The sequence below is a fragment of the Acartia tonsa genome, chromosome 10 (genome assembly GCF_053477335.1).
Source record: "Acartia tonsa isolate MP-2025a chromosome 10, ASM5347733v1, whole genome shotgun sequence".
Taxonomy (NCBI): Eukaryota; Metazoa; Arthropoda; class Copepoda; order Calanoida; family Acartiidae; genus Acartia; species Acartia tonsa.
This window is the reverse complement of record NC_137269.1, coordinates 23,131,762-23,148,708: the sequence shown is the minus strand read 5'-3', so window position 1 is coordinate 23,148,708 and position 16,947 is coordinate 23,131,762. Positions and strand designations below refer to the sequence as shown.

The following is a 16,947-nucleotide window of genomic DNA, read 5'->3' as shown; positions in this document are numbered from 1 at the left end:
ACTTTGAGTCTTGGGAAAGTTTTGGGCTTTTATTAATTCTTTACTTATTTTATTGGACAGGGGCCGGGGTGTGGATATACTATAATAAAAGATAAAGATTATGTAGATGACTTATTTAGATAACAAATTATCTTATATAATTAGCCACCTGTTAAACATAATTATATGTATAAATATCAGGGATTTTTTTGGGATAAGACAATGTACGATAATTTTATTTACATCCCCATCTATGGCAAACAAAATACCAATTCTGTAGACTTAAATTATTGGTTGAAAAGTTTGGGCACACACAACTAGCTTGATCCAACATATCAAGATATAAAGTACCCATTTTTTTTCAGTCAACAATGAGAGATTTTTTTTATAAACTTTAGGGACCAGAATAATTTACACTCCTATGATAGTAAACAGCTTTTAATTGTTAAAAGATACAAAACATTTTCAACCCAAAAATCAATGGTTTGGCGACCATAGGACACAAGAAAAAAAAATATGACTGCCATTTGCAAGTCACAAAACGTGCCGAAATAATCATAATGAAATTTTTTTTCAAAGATTTAAAATTTACCACAAATTAATGTCGCAGATCAGACATAGCATTAGTAAGTCTAACTTTGAACGCAATTTGGGCCGAGATACAAACTAATCACCTACCCAACGATGAAATAAAGTCGCAGGTTTTGAGGGGAGAAAAAAAAATATCAAAAGGAAATATTTAGACAAAAGGGATTTTCATCTTATTTCCCAATCCCTTTTTCTCTGAGGATTACTTGGAAATTGGTTAAATCTTATCTTCTTGGACCAGTTGTCACTCAATTATTGTATTTATCTATTTTCAACAATTTTACCCAAGTTTTCATTCATTATCTTTTACTTGCAAAATATTTTTACTATTTTGAGGATATAAGTATTAAATTTTAATTCATCAAATATAAACAAAAATAAGCTGCTAGTTTCATAATTAGATACGCTTTTCACTTTTTAGTGGATTATGTGCGGCCTACGAGCGTCTTGTTTAAAAGTTAAGAAATATATAAAAAAAAATACACTCAGAAAAACAATTAATATGCCAAAACTTTTGGCCATATTTATTTTTTAACAGGAATAAAAAGGTTTATATCTTAAATACTAAATCAATAGAATTCTGTATGTTTGTTCGCCATTACCTCGTAAAACAATTTTCCTAGTTAGGTTTTAGGCTATTTAGAGGAAGATATCCCCTACACGATTAAGCTATCAGAAAAAAATCTCCCTTAACTTTTGAACTAAAAAATGATGTGTTGGAGGTGTGAAGATCTACTTCTTTATCGTGGGTTGAATCTCCTAAAGGCTGTGGCGAAAACACTAGTCACTTTTTTTCTGGCATTTAAACTAAACTTCACTACTCCCTTATACATTGTGTACTCTACATAGAGAATAATAATATCCTTTCTAAGTTTACACAGCTAAGTGGAGGGGAAATTCCCAGGTATAAAGGGATGGGACAATGAGCATTTAATTTCATTTTGGAGTTTTAACTCAATATCTTCTAAAACAAGATAAATCTATTAAGTTTCAAACAAGTACTTACAATTTGGGTATCCTGTACCTTGTTTTGCTACGAATAGTCTGTTTTTTTTTATCATTAAAGGAATGACCACAGAACTGGCAGTATCTTTCGAAAATAATACCCATATGGGGGGATGTTTTCAGATTTGGCAAGAGGTTGATTACAAGTGATGCTGTGAGTATTGGTGCAAAAAATATGACGTAACAAAAAAAATTAGCCAATGAGAGGCCACTATAAATTTTACCATTGGTCAATAACGGCCTCTCATTGGCTAATTTTTTTTGTTACGTCATATTTTTTGCACCAATACTCACAGCATCATTACAAGTTAGTTACAGAAGTATCATAGTAGAATTTCTGGTTTATCCCACCAATTCCTAAAAGAAAACTATTTTGTTTAAAATAAAAATAAATTAGTATAGTCTGCTAGTATTTGTATTGGTCAGTTTAGTAAGAATCGTCTGCTCTGAAAAAAATTGTTTAGCGGCATTCTTTGCGCTGGTCCCCAAAGTGTTGAAAATTAGCCAAAACAAGAAAAGTTGCATAGGTTCTAGTCCAAGACAAGCAGAACTTTAGATCCATTGTCTCATCCCTGTATCCCTTGGAAATTCCTTTATATTTGGATCTTTATATGTAACAGCAGAAAAAAACGGGAATAGTCCGTTTCGTGGCGACTCGTTTTATTTTGAAAATGGCTTTTGATAGGTTATTTTAGATTAGGTTAGGTTATATTTGGTTAGGTGATTGGCCCGCAGGGTTAAGCAATTGGCCCTTCAGCATATGAGCCCCCCCCCCCCAGGGGCTAGAAATAGGAGAAAAACTACGGTGAAAATACGAAGAATCGTCCATTAAGGGGCGTTACCACGAAAGGGACAATACCCGAAAAAACTAACCACATTGTTATTATTTGATAATAAAGCCTTAAAGTAACAGGATGTCTTACTCTGCATGTATGTGTAGATAAGGACCTGAACCAATATGATTTTTCTGTGCAGTGAAGCTTATAATTATTATGGAGAATGGTGCCACCACCCTCCCAAAAGAACTTGCCCCAAATAAATGACCCCCCACATTTAAACTAAAATTCAAAATAAAGAGTCATCTTTAAGCTCCCCTTCCTCCCCCCTTATCTTTACTCAAGTGCCCCTAGAGGATTATATCCGCTAGTATGACTTAATTTAATCACAATGTGTGGACACTCTATCATCTTGTGTGTAAACCAATACATCAGGAAATTCGATATCAATTTCTTCTCTCCTTTCTGGAATAGTATCATCAGGGATATTAGGGGATAAGATGGATGTCCACACCTAATTATGATAAACACTAGGGTTGGGCCGGATATCCGGTTTGGCCGGATATACGGCCATTTTCGATATCCGGGCGGTTACCGGATATTGAAATTATCCAGATACCGGATATCCGGCTGATTTTTATTGCCGGATATCCGGTTATCCGGCCGGATATCCGGTAATTTGCCGGATATCAAGCGTTGGCCAGATATCCGGCCGGATACTGGATATTGAAACTATCCGGATACCGGATATCCGGAATCCGGCCAAAAAAGTATCCGGCCCAACCCTAATAAACACATTTACTGTTAGTGGAAACTTTTCGTGAAAAAGGTTTGGATACTGCTGGGGAAGACAAACCAATCAAGATTCAATAAAAGTTTACAAATTTTAGCAACAGATTAGGTCATTAAAGCCAAAATTTGGCTTCTAATGCTTGTCTATACTAAGTAGTTGATTGATCTTTGTTCAATCCCCACATCCATGCTATTTCTATTTCTATTTTAAGGGACACTCATAACATTTGCTTTTTTTTATTATTTCTATTAATCTTTTTTTAACAAAGTAAGAAAAACTTTGTATCGTTATTTTCTCTTTTTATACAAGAAAACGTTTTGTAGTTTAGTCAAATCAAAGATAAAAACCTAAATCAAATTAGCGAGATACATAAAAACTATTTTTTTTATTAACCCTTTTTTGTAATCAGATTAAAAGTCAAGTAATTATAATTTTTACAAATCATAAAAAATAAAAGTAGTCTACCTTTAAAAGAATCATATGTACTAAAAAGTTTCTCGGAATCTTATCAATAATCGTACGAAGACAGATCTCTCTGTAATAATTGATTTTTCATTTCACAAAAACTTTCAATATCGATAAATTAGATTTTTTTTCAAGGATGACAATAATTTGTTTGGGCGAAGTTCGAAAAAAATAGCTGCGCTGCAAATATGTATTATAGCAGAATGTCCATCCATTTAACAAACCATCAGACAGTATTCAGCATTTGATAATAGTTATGTATCATATTTTTTGTAACGAAGCTACTCTATAATTCCAAATGTCCGCCCGTCAGTCCGTCTGCCCGTCCGTCCGTCAGACACAGAAAGGGGGAAACGTGATTTTCAATATCTTTGGTGATTTTGGTCCGATTTTCAAACTTTTTTGAGATCCAGTATGCAATTTAATTAGACCATAGGTAGTTAGTCATCATGCAAAAGGTTTTGTGTTTATTTTCTCCAATAAAACTATTCTTGATTTTAACAATTAAATCCCCTTTAAATCTACTTGTATGTATTCCCATCAACGATGTTTGTGCTTCTCAACTTATGGATGTTGTTATCCATGATGTAATATTGAACATGCTGGCAAAATATGCTATATTCATCCTCGGACATTAAGGGGTTAAATAATAATAAGAACTTTTATTCATTAACTCTTTCAATCCTGTTATGAGATAATCACATAGACATTTTAATTATTAAATAATATTACATGATAGAAAATTATATATAAATTTAATATATTTATTAATAACTATAATGTTTTCATTATTACGGGTGAACTGGCTGGACTGTGGTTGATGTTGGTGCCACTTTCGCCTGCCGGAAACCGCCAAAATGGCCAAAAATAATCTCACACCAAAGGATATTAGGTTATTAGTAACATCTAACAGGCATCCAACCCCTTGAATTTTGTCTGTAAGTCCTAACTGTGCAAGGTATTGAGTTGCGCCTGTTTATGAGCCAATACATTTCCCCTACTCTGACTTTAGTGTCACGTGTAAGACATAAGTAGGTACCATTATTAACGTCTCCTGAGTTATGCGGTGTGGGTCACATTATTGACAGAATAATTTGGAAACCTATTCCCGTATGTTGTTCACTATCACAAAAATGTGATACTTATTTTGTCGTATTTTAATAATTAATCAATTATCAGTATATTCTGGAGCATAGAATGCAATTATGCAGCAACAAAACAAAATTCAACCTTCGAAGCCAACTAATTTCCACTGAAATAGAACCGGACCTGAGCCATACTGAAAAATCATGTATCAAATTGTTTCTTATGATAAACAATTTTGAACGACAAATAAAAAAATATCATAAATTTTTTACCAGTTTTGTTGGCCCTGGCCTTTGTTTTCATAGCTAACAGATCTGCAATTAATTCCAAAAATTTTCATTTTACTACCCGCTGATAGCTGTCTATAGTACAATACTTATATCCTCCAGGTTAGGTCAAAATGTTTAGCCACTCTTCGTGACACACACACAACGACAAAAGACCCCACAGGGTTTAAAAAAGGTAACTTTACAAAGTGTCTCAAAAATCAGCCTTTTAGGGGTTTTCTTTCCCATTTCTCCTCTCATCTCCCTCATTTTTATGACGTTACATGGCTAATTTTTTAGACACTTTGTAACGTTACATCTAAAGCATAAATGCATAAAGAACATCGCTTTCTTTGTACGTATCTTCAATGATCATAAAATACGTATGTTGCATTTTTTGAGATACGTAACGCATGGTAATTCTATCTGCGCAGTATTAGATTACCAGTAAATATGTTATAAAATAAAAATACGTATGCACAAATGTGTATAGAACATACGTGGATATTATGACAAAGGAAAAGTTGTCGTCAATTTAGCTTGCTACCATGAATTTCTTTTATGGGGCTGGAAGGAAGGAATCATTATTTTTGCCCGCTGCAAGTTTCACTTTTTCAGAGAACGTGAAATCCATGCAATAGTATATCCATTTATATACAATTGTACAATTACATTGTACCTTTTAAATCGAGAAAGATCGTGTGGTCATTTTGTTTGATGATATTTAAAAAATGGTGATTTCCCTAAAAGATTCTATCGAGCACTGAACAAAATTAGCTAAGGTGTATATTAGGATTATTCGGATGAATATTATTGATTGAAGAATACCAAAAAATGTGATGTCTATATGAAAAGGTTTACTTCATATTATTTTTAAATATCCTATAATATAAAGTAGGTTTTTTTGGCATGTAGCTCAAAACTGAGTTGACTACCGATTGAAATCTTAAATTCAGGAAAGCTTAGAATAATTCTCAGATTAGTTTTAGGCTATTTTATTTTACGATACAAGTCTTGGGATGGTTTTAGGCTGTCATTTAAATCTCGGAATACAGACCCGTCCCTAGATTCTTGGGGCACAGCCTATATTTTGTTAGTAAAGGATTTAAATTTGTATATTTTCAATTACAAAGATAACATGATGAAAAACTTGTTTTGATTTTATTAATTGGTCATTTAAATATAATGATATTACAACATTTATTTAATAAAATGATTTCGAAAAAGTAGATTTAATTGACTGAATAAATAAGTATTAATTTTGTACAGTTTGACTTTATCGTAGCAGTTAATGTAAAGTTATAATATAAAAAAAACGAACTTTTTCAATCGTTTAAAAATCTACCAATTGAAACATTATAAAATTATTCAAACGTCTTTTATATTATACATTAAGTGAAAAGCTTTAATTATATGGAAATACACTTTTAAATTTAGTTTCTAAGTGTACATTATTTATAAATCATATAAAGTTTTACAAAAACATAATATAGAATTTTCCTAATGGTTACTTTATAAATTTAATCTTAAACCTTTCATAAGTCATATATTAGTCCTAAAATGTGTTAACTATTTATTATTTAATTTTTGGCTATAAAAATTGTAACAAAGTTATATTTATTAAAATTAAAATCAACAGACAAAAGTGTAATTAATTTCTAAAATATTTTGCAAAAATTAAATTATTTTTTTTATAAGATCTATAATTTCACCCATAGGCCAGCTATTTTAACAAACCATTATTTCTTTAAGTTCAGAGCAGCTTATAGTGCCTAATAAAAAACGACGCCATACAATACAAATGACCGGTGATAGACCGGTATACATTTGTAATGACCAATTGTAAAAAGTATACTTGCCTATCATTGGTCATTTGTATTGTATGACGTCATTTTTATTCTGCACTATAAGCTGCTGCCATAAATGGTATTTTTAACATTACATTGTCATGAAGTGGAGAATTTAAGGTGATTTACAAGCAAAAAAAAATAATTTATATTGTATGACGTCATTTTTATTCTGCACTATAAGCTGCTGCCATAAATGGTATTTTTAACATTACATTGTCATGAAGTGGAGAATTTAAGGTGATTTACAAGCAAAAAAAATAATTTTTTTCCCAAAATTGTCTCTGCTTGGTTTGATAGTTCAGTTACATTATGATTTGAATTTGTAAACATGTTCAGTGTGACCGTTGGTGCCAGGAAAATCTTGCTGTTGACCAGCAGGCATGTACCCACTTGTACTATACCTGAAATATTATTATTTCTAATCCTTATATAAAAGTAACAGGATGTCAGTCTGTTAATGTGCCTGTGTGTCTGTCTGTAGCTTAAGATCTCGCTAACCGCTGCACTGGTACAAAATACTTCTCCATTACAGTGAAGCTTTTATTAAGTCAAGGTTGTATATCAATAAATAAGGACTTCAAGGTTTTTTAAGGGGATTTTAGATGTTTTGTTTACCCCTCACAACTTTTACTGATACCTGTGCCACCGTCACCTCTTTACCCCACCTCCCCTTTGGACGCACCTGACAATGAAAATAACCTAAATTTTAATTCAGGTAATTAATCTTAAAGACGGACTAGAATATGCCATGTCTTTAAATAATAAAATTAATAGAACAATAGAATTAATTAAAGAAAAAGAATGAATACTGAACCTTATGACGTCATCCTGGTTGACAGTTGGATATTTAGCTGGCGCCAGTTGAGCCAGGTAAGGACTGTTGTTCCCGCAGGACTGATGCAACATTTCTGAACCTTCATAGTTACCTACATTAATAATTTAAATATTAATTTCATCGTTTTTTTTACGAAAGGATGTAATATAAATCAAATGACAAAAATAGCTTTTTTCTTTTTAAAATCTAAATAAAACAACAACATAATCTATAAACTTATTCGAAACGTATTATTTATTTGAAATAATAATACTTAATCATTATTATTTAATACAATTTAAATATCATAATCTAATCAATTGTGTTTTTGATTGAAAAAAAAGTTTTTTTTTATTAGGAAAAGAATTCTTTTAATAGTAAATGTCATAAGTTTTATAATTTGATGCTGAATATTAAAGATTAAGAACAGACCATTTTACTCGCTGATTCATCTTATGATATCACAAATGTATTTTTTAAACTTGCTTTTTATTAATTTTAAGAAAGTATTATTTATAGCATGCAAATTATTAATATTTTAAGTAAGTTTACCTTACCACTTTTAATAAAAGTTTTGTTTTACTTTTAGAAAGAAAAAGTTTTCAAGATGTTTTTTTTGGATGGGGGGCGATTTTTCTTGGTAGAGCAGAAATACCCTCTCCCAAAATAGTTATAGCCCTTTCATCGACATACAAAAAGTCTCACAGTAAAGAAGAACCTTATAGGTCAGCGGTTAGCTACAGACAGACACTCATTATATTACTTTTATATGAGAACATTAATCAAATGCAAGGGATCTAAAGGGATAAGAAAATGGCCAATAAATTGGTGTACGTACCCAATGATGATACACATTACCCCTTCTGTAGATTACAATATGTGGTTAAAACGTTCAGGAACTAACCAATCAAAATTCAATAAAAGTCCCCAAAGTTATTAAGCCAATCAATAAAAGACATTATTATTAAAATTTAGGGACTGGCGCAATAAACAGCCCAATGTCCCCTTCCTCTCTGTATATTATGATACCTGGGTACTGAAAGTTTGGACCAGTTCCTGGATAGGTTTCCGACTCCTGGACAAACATGTACTACAAATATAAAATCATCATTTCAATAAGCGTATTATGAAAATAAAATATGTGCTGTTCAGTGGTCTAAAACATGTAACTACCTACTACTAGCGGCTACGACCCAATAGGCCTCTAGGGTCACGTAAAATGTTTTTCTTTTTAATCCATGTAAAGGGTGCATTATTTGCCAAATGTACCACTTTTCTGCACTACCTCTCCGATTTTGTTAATACTCTATATTTTGGTCCGTTGGGTCATTCAAGGATGCTGGATGGCCAAAAAAAAGTTTCAGAGTCCCTGGATGTCTAGATATCTAGCTATCTATGAAGGTAGGTAACAAAAATGTAAAAAACACCCATTTTCTCACAATTTTAAAAATTAATTTTTTCATCAATCTTACATCCAATCTATACATTTTATACACCAAAATGATCGTTTATTCATGTAAAAAGCGCACATAATGCTATTTTGGCCAAAACTCTAATTTTACAGGGTGTCCAACAAAAAGTGTATTTTGGATATCTAGCGTAATACCCAAAATACCTGTCCGAAAAAAATCATTTTTTTTGGCTTAAATCCTGTGTTTTATCTGTGTGCATATGTGGTATATAATGGTTCGGACCACCCGGAACTATAAGGTTGTCAAATTTCACTTTGGGACACCCTGTAAATGTGATTTTTGCGTCTGTAGAGCTAAAACTTGGTCCAAATTGGCTATTTTTTTCAAATTACTCTAATATGTGTCTTAGTATGTTTGGCCATAGTGTTTTCTGATCAGATCAATAATTTCATATTTTTTGGACACCCTGTATTTTCAAAAAAAGAGAAAAATTTTTTTATTTTTTTTTTATTTTTTTTTCTATTTTTAAGTTACTTAAAACTGTAATATAGATACAGATTTTGACTAATAACAATAATATTTGCCTATTTTACAATTTTTTACACTTTTGGGACACCCTGTGCATGTTTTTGAAAAATGATGGTTTTTGCCCATTTTTGGGGGGAAGGAGTCGTTTTAGGGCCATAGACTATTTCTTCATTTTTGTAGAACTTTTCAAGACACATCATTTGTTATTTATGCAAAAACCGCAAAAACCGAACCGTTTTGCCATTATTTACCGCCAAAGGCAGAATTTTTTACGTTCTTTGCCATTCCCGAGGTTCTAATGGGCATTTGTGGTAAGAAGACGTTGATTTATCAAGATAACTGTGAAATACTTTTATTTAGGCATTTTAATTTACTATATTTCATGTGAAGTAAATTTTTTTGTATATCTAACCGATTTTTGTCAAAAGGAATTTCAAATGCACATGATTTATGTTTCATTTATCACTTATGTTATAGCAATTATTTATGTTATATTCACTTAATTTTCTTGTTTTAACAATTGAAATCCATCTTGACGAAAAATGGTTAGCTGCACAAAAAATTTTACTTAATATGAAATTTAGTAAATTGAATTACCTAAATAAAAGTATTTAAGAGGGATCTTGATAAATCATCGTTTTCTTACCACAAATGCCCATTACAACCTCTGGAACGGCAAAAACGTAAAGAAATTCCGTCTTTGGCGGTGAATAACGGCAAAACGGTTCGGTTTTTGCGGTTTTTGCATTAATAACAAATGATGTGTCTTGAAAAGTTCTACAAAAATGAAGAAATAGTCTATGGCCCTAAAACGACTCCTTCCCCCCAAAAATGGGCAAAAACCATCATTTTTCAAAAACATGCACAGGGTGTCCCAAAAGTGTAAAAAATTGTAAAATAGGCAAATATTATTGTTATTAGTCAAAATCTGTATCTATATTACAGTTTTAAGTAACTTAAAAATAGAAAAAAAATTAAAAAAAAAAAAAAAAATTTTTTTCTCTTTTTTTTGAAAATACAGGGTGTCCAAAAATATGAAATTATTGATCTGGTCAGAAAACACTATGGCCAAACATACTAAGACACATATTAGAGTAATTTGAAAAAAATAGCCAATTTGGACCAAGTTTTAGCTCTACAGACGCAAAAATCACATTTACAGGGCGTCCCAAAGTGAAATTTGACAACCTTATAGTTCCGGGTGGTCCAAACCATTATATACCACATATGCACACAGATAAAACACAGGATTTAAGCCAAAAAAAATGATTTTTTTCGGACAGGTATTTTGGGTATTACGCTAGATATCCAAAATACACTTTTTGTTGGACACCCTGTAAAATTAGAGTTTTGGCCAAAATAGCATTATGTGCGCTTTTTACATGAATAAACGATCATTTTGGTGTATAAAATGTATAGATTGGATGTAAGATTGATGAAAAAATTAATTTTTAAAATTGTGAAAAAATGGGTGTTTTTTACATTTTTGTTACCTACCTTCATAGATAGCTAGATATCTAGACATCCAGGGACTCTGAAACTTTTTTTTGGCCATCCAGCATCCTTGAATGACCCAACGGACCAAAATATAGAGTATTAACAAAATCGGAGAGGTAGTGCAGAAAAGTGGTACATTTGGCAAATAATGCACCAAAGATAAGCTGTTTACCAAAAGATATTATTTCGCCGCTAGATGCGTTAGTTATGTTTTTTTTGCTATTTATCTTGGAAGGGTGGTAATAACCTCCCCCAAATTATCTATAAACCTTTCCATGACATATAAGAAGCTACCCTGTAAAGGTGGGTCATGTCAGTTCAGTGGTTAGCGAGATCATTCGTTACACATATAAAGACAGACAGTCACACAGACAGAGATCTTTTTACTTTATTATAAGGACTAGCGGCTTCGCCCCTAGCCTCTAGGGGCTTTGCCCCAAGAGGTTTGACCAAATGAATTTTTCGTATTTTAGATTTAAAAGAAATTTTTTTTAAAATTTTCTTTGGGGGGGGATTTTTTTGCGGGGGGGGGATAGTCGACCCCCCTTTTTTAATTTTAGTTTTAAAAAGAAAAGGAAAAATTTTTTTTGGGGGGGGTTATTTTTCATTTTTTGGGGGGGTTGGGGGTGTCCCAACCCCCAAGAAAATAGTTATAAACCTTTCCGGGACCTATGAGAAGCTACCCTGTAAAGGAGAACCCGATCGGTTCAGCGGTTAGCGAGATCCTTCGCTACAAACAAACAAACAGACAAACAGACAGATAGACAGACAGACAGACATCGTTCTTCTTTGTATTATAGACTAGCGGCTTCGCCCCTAGCCTCTAGGGGCTTTGCCCCAAGAGGTTTAATCAAACCAATTTTTCATATTTTAGATTTAAAGAAAAAATAAAAAAAAATTTTTTTGGGGGGGGAGAAATTTTTTTATGGGTGGGGGGTAGTCGACCCCACTATTTTAATTTTAGTTTTAAAAAGAAAAAAAAATTTGAGGGGGGGGGTGTTTTTAATTTTTTTTGGGGGGGGTTCGGGGTGTCCCACCCCCCAAGAAAATAGTTATAAACCTTCCCGGGACCTATGAGAAGCTACCCTGTAAAGGAGAACCCGATCGGTTCAGCGGTTAGCGAGATCCTTCGCTACAAACAAACAGACACACAGACAAACACACAGACAAACAGACAGACATCGTTCTACTTTGTATTATAGATAACTAAATATGGACTTTTGATGAATGGGAGCATACTCGTTGTCACCATGAATGGAAACTTTACCTGATGAATGGGAGCATACTCGTTGTCACCATGGATTAAAACTATACCTGATGAATGGGAGCATACTCGTTGTCACCATGGATTAAAACTATACCTGATGAATGGGAGAAAACTCGTTGTCACCATGGATTAAACTATACCTGATGAATGGGAGCATACTCATTGTCACCATGGATTAAAACTATACCTGATGAATGGGAGCATACTCGTTGTCACCATGGATTAAAACTATACCTGATGAATGGGAGCATACCCGTTGTCACCATGGATTAAAACTATACCTGATGAAAGGGAGCATACTAGTTGTCACAATGGATTAAAACTATACCTGATGAATAGGAGCATACTCGTTGTCACCATGGATTAAAACTATACCTGATGAATGGGAGCATACTTGTTGTCACAATGGATTAAAACTATACCTGATGAATGGGAGCATTCTCGTTGTCTCCATGGATTAAAACTATACCTGATGAATGGGAGCATACTCGTTGTCACCATGGATTAAAACTATACCTGATGAATGGGAGCATACTAGTTGTCACCATGGATTAAAACTATACCTGATGAATGGGAGCATACTCGTTGTCACCATGGATGGAAAGTTCAGTATTATTCAACACAGGAACACCTGGCTTCATAGCCATCTAAAATTTAAAAATGAAAAAAATCTATTATTGGGTGGAAGTAAATTTTATATACTATTTTGAACGTAATTTAAGCACATGGAATTTATGGATTCATCAACTCAAATAGGTGCTTTAATACCCATCTACAAATATGAATAAAAATTTACAAACAGTAAGGATTAACTTAATGGTTTATCTGCAAAAAATCAGAGATATATAATGCTTAAGTATGACGCGGTTTGGTCAATACTCAAACCTGAAAACTCGCCTAACAGCAAGCCAAGTACGTTACTATTTATGATAATGCTACAAGCCAACTCTTCATTTAACAAAGATAAAATATTAACCTGTGCATGCATGAGAGTATTAATATTTTCTTGGCTAGGCATGCCTCGCCTCCAGCAGAACAGGTAGAAAACACAGAAGAACGCCGTGGACACGTACACCATGATTATGAAGCTGAATATTCCGTCGGACAGGATTGGTAAACCACCCTAAAATAAGACAATACTTTATAATTGGCTAGTGAGTCCGCTCCCAGCATTCAAGGCCCTGTATTAGATTAAAATCATCCTTAAACCATTCCAAAACTTAAACACCCTACCTAAGGTAATTTGTACCCCCAAAGTTGAATTATCCACCTAATTGTGCCCCCCCCCCCCCCACTCAAAATAAATGTTTCACGTTCTTGCCCTAACCCCCTTTGGACCAAAATTTTTAAAAATTTAATTAATTGCAGTGTACTGACCCTATCCACTAACAAAAATTCCCTTTTAGGCATGTAGTAGTGTATATAGATGCGCAGCCGCCATCTATAATACAAAGTAGTATACTGTCTGTCCGTCCGTCCCTTAAGATCTCGGTAACCACTGAACCGATTGGATTCTACTCTTCAGAGAATATACCTACTGGTCCTGTGGTGGTTTTAGGCTATTTTTTTTTGAGGGGGGGGGGGGATGGGACACTCCCAACCCCTCAACAAAACAAAAAAAATCCCCCTCAATATTTTAAATCAGTTCGAAATTAGTGGTTGCAGCTCAAATTTTGTATTTTTTTTATTTCTTATTTTTTTAAATTAGGGGCGCATCCGCTAGAATAATATATATTGATGAAAATCTAAAATAGAATCTGTGATTGGACAAGTGGACAATTCAATTCTTGTCATCAGTCAAGATTATTTATATAATCATACACTTCAGACAGGGATCTAAAGGGATAAGACAATGGCTAACAAATTGATTTACATATCCCCAATGATGATACACAAGATCGCCCCTTTAGTAAAAAATAATAAGTGGTTGAAACGTATGAACACTAAACTTAAAGAACAAAACAATCGAAATTCAATGGAAGTCCCCAAAATTGTTAAGCCAACAAACAAGAAAATGGTATTATAAAACTTTGGGGACTAGTATAATAAACAGCCTATTGTCCCCTCTCTCTCTGAGAGTCAGGTTTACAGTGATACAACAATTTTATTTTTAATATGGCCTGGGTAAAAAATATTATAAAAGCAACCTTTATTATAGGCAGAGAGAGAGAGAGGATACAATGGGCTTTTTATGGCGTTGCTACAAAAGACCAACTCTACAAAAGATCAACGCCTACAAAAGACCAACTAGTCGGTTCTACAAAAGACCAACGCCTACAAAAGACCAACGACTACAAAAAAATCGTAGAGCTGGAAGGTCTATAGCTGCAACTGGTGTAGCATCATATTTGTATTTATCAAATTAATAAATATAATGAATATAATGTATACTTTAAATAGATTTTAAGCGACACAATTACAAGAAAAAAATTGTAATTATTTTTTTGTATCAATGTAATCAAATAATGGCTTGAAAATCTTCTAAATTTTAAAGAAAAAATCTTCCAATTTTAATGATATCCAATATGGCGATTAAAACACAAGGACAAAATTCAAAACCGAAATTTCTTTCTTGAATAACTTTGTCCACAGGCTGAATTTTAAAATTCCGTCCGACAGTTTGTCCAAAGTCTGTGTTTGCTACGTAACGGAATAGTTTCGAACCCGATACAACCTTGCTTTTAAAAAATTGACCCTTTTGTAGTTGTTGGTCTTTTGTAGGCGTTGGTCTTTTGTAGGCGTTGGTCTTTTGTAGAGTTGGTCTTTTGTAGGCGTTGGTCTTTTGTAGAGTTTGTCTTTTGTAGGCGTTGGTCTTTTGTAGAGTTGGTCTTTTGTAGCAACGCCCTTTTTATTACATAAGTCCCCAAAGTTTAAAATAACGTTGGCTTAACAACTTTGGGGACTTTTAATAAATTCTGATTGGTTTGTTCATTAAATTCGGTGTTCTTACGTTTCAACCACTAATTGTAATCTACAGAAGGGGTAATTTTGTGCATTAACATTGGGGATGTACATCCATTTGTCGGCCTATGTCTTATCCCTTTACATCCCTGCTTTATAAGTCTTTGTTATCAAGATCTCTGAACGGCTGAAAATAATAACCATAATAGGGCTTTTTTTTATTATTTTAGAATCCATTAATAAAAAAACATCTAACCACTTATGTAAAAAAAGAGAAAATATGAATCTAGTAATTAGAGAAAATTTGCATAGGAATATACATCCTTTGTTTTATTAAACAAAAGAAAATTTTATATAAAATTTGCAGGCAAAACCCTCAGTTTTGTACTTGTAGAACCCAATCATAACCCATCCCCCCAAAACTAATGATAGTGCCTAAAAAACCAACGTTATACTGGCCTACCATTAGTCAATTTATATGTATACTGTATAAATCTCCTTCAAAAAAAAGGACCAAGGAAATCTTCAGCAAAAAAAAAAAAAAAAAAAAAAAAATGGGGGGGGGGATTTTTTGGTTTTTTGTGGGGTTGGGGGTGTCCCACCCCCCAAGAAAATAGCTTAAAACCACCACAGGACCAATAGGTAGATACCCTGAAGAGTAGAATCCGATCGGTTCAGTGGTTACCGAGATCTTAAGGGACAGACAGACGGACAGACAAACATCGTTCTACTTTGTATTATAGACTAGCAGCTACGCTCCTAGAAGCCTCTAGGGGCACGCTCGACCTCATCTCATTTTAAATTTTGGTTTTAAAAGAGTAAAAAAAATATTTTCTTTGGGGGGGAGGGGGTGAACACATCCTCCCCAAAAATAGTTTAAAACCTTCCCAGGACCTATAAGAAGCTTCGTTGTAAAGGAGAACAATATCGGTTCAGCGGTTAGCGAGATCCTTCGGGACAGACAAAAAACGCTTACTACTTTATATAATAGGATATGTGTTGTTTTTGGTCTGTTAGGTGGTGGAGAGGTTAGTCAACATTTAATAATTGAATTATATTCTATTGCAAGTAAAATAATAGGACCTATCTATCTTAAAAATTAATATTTTTCATAAATTATATAAAAATGAATGCATCGCATTAAAGACAGCTTTCCGTGGATATGAAAATGAAAGGTTATAGGATTAAAGCTAGTTTTGTTAGCCCCGAATATTTGTGGAAAATTGTCTGTAATTTGATGCTAGACATAATTTTTGAGTATGGATGAGAACCAGCAGATATTTATCGGTTTCGAAGCCATGCCATGCTTCTTGACCACCTCCCCCCCCATCTAGCTCACACTCTTTAAAAAATACTGTTCACAGCCCCTGCGGGAGGCTTTATCCTGCTGGGAAATATCCCTATACGAATTACGAAAAAGGCTTTTTACCTTTATTTTACCTAACCTACTATAAGAATTGAAAATTAGTCAATACAAGGCTTCCAAGTTTAACAAGGGTAATTTTTTTACGAATGCCCAAATATAAAGCTTTTTACCCATAATGCCTATAAGGTTGGCCAAAGATTTCAAAATAATCCACTTTTTATAGACACCATAAAGAGCTTCCCAAATATTTACCTCGTCATAATTTTCCGGAGGCTTATTTTCCAATTTTCTGTCAATCCTGAAAATAAAACAAAATATATATTTCTCACAAATTTATATCCAGATAAAACCAGT

General features: G+C 33.2%; 1 protein-coding gene across 1 annotated transcript in view; it reads right to left on the bottom strand.

The window, feature by feature from the left end:
* Positions 1-6,902: 6,902 nt before the first annotated feature.
* The window catches only part of LOC145330647 (uncharacterized), a 31,780-nt gene continuing 21,735 nt past the window's right edge, over positions 6,903-16,947 (bottom strand). Inside the window, exons 2-7 of the mRNA XM_080175312.1 lie at positions 16,846-16,891; positions 13,303-13,449; positions 12,890-12,973; positions 8,652-8,712; positions 7,623-7,734; positions 6,903-7,209 (exon numbers count right to left, since the gene is read on the bottom strand). Of these exons, the coding sequence (XP_080031438.1) occupies positions 7,116-7,209; positions 7,623-7,734; positions 8,652-8,712; positions 12,890-12,973; positions 13,303-13,449; positions 16,846-16,891 (544 nt within the window). The 3' untranslated portion in view covers positions 6,903-7,115. The remainder of the gene's footprint in view (positions 7,210-7,622; positions 7,735-8,651; positions 8,713-12,889; positions 12,974-13,302; positions 13,450-16,845; positions 16,892-16,947) is intronic.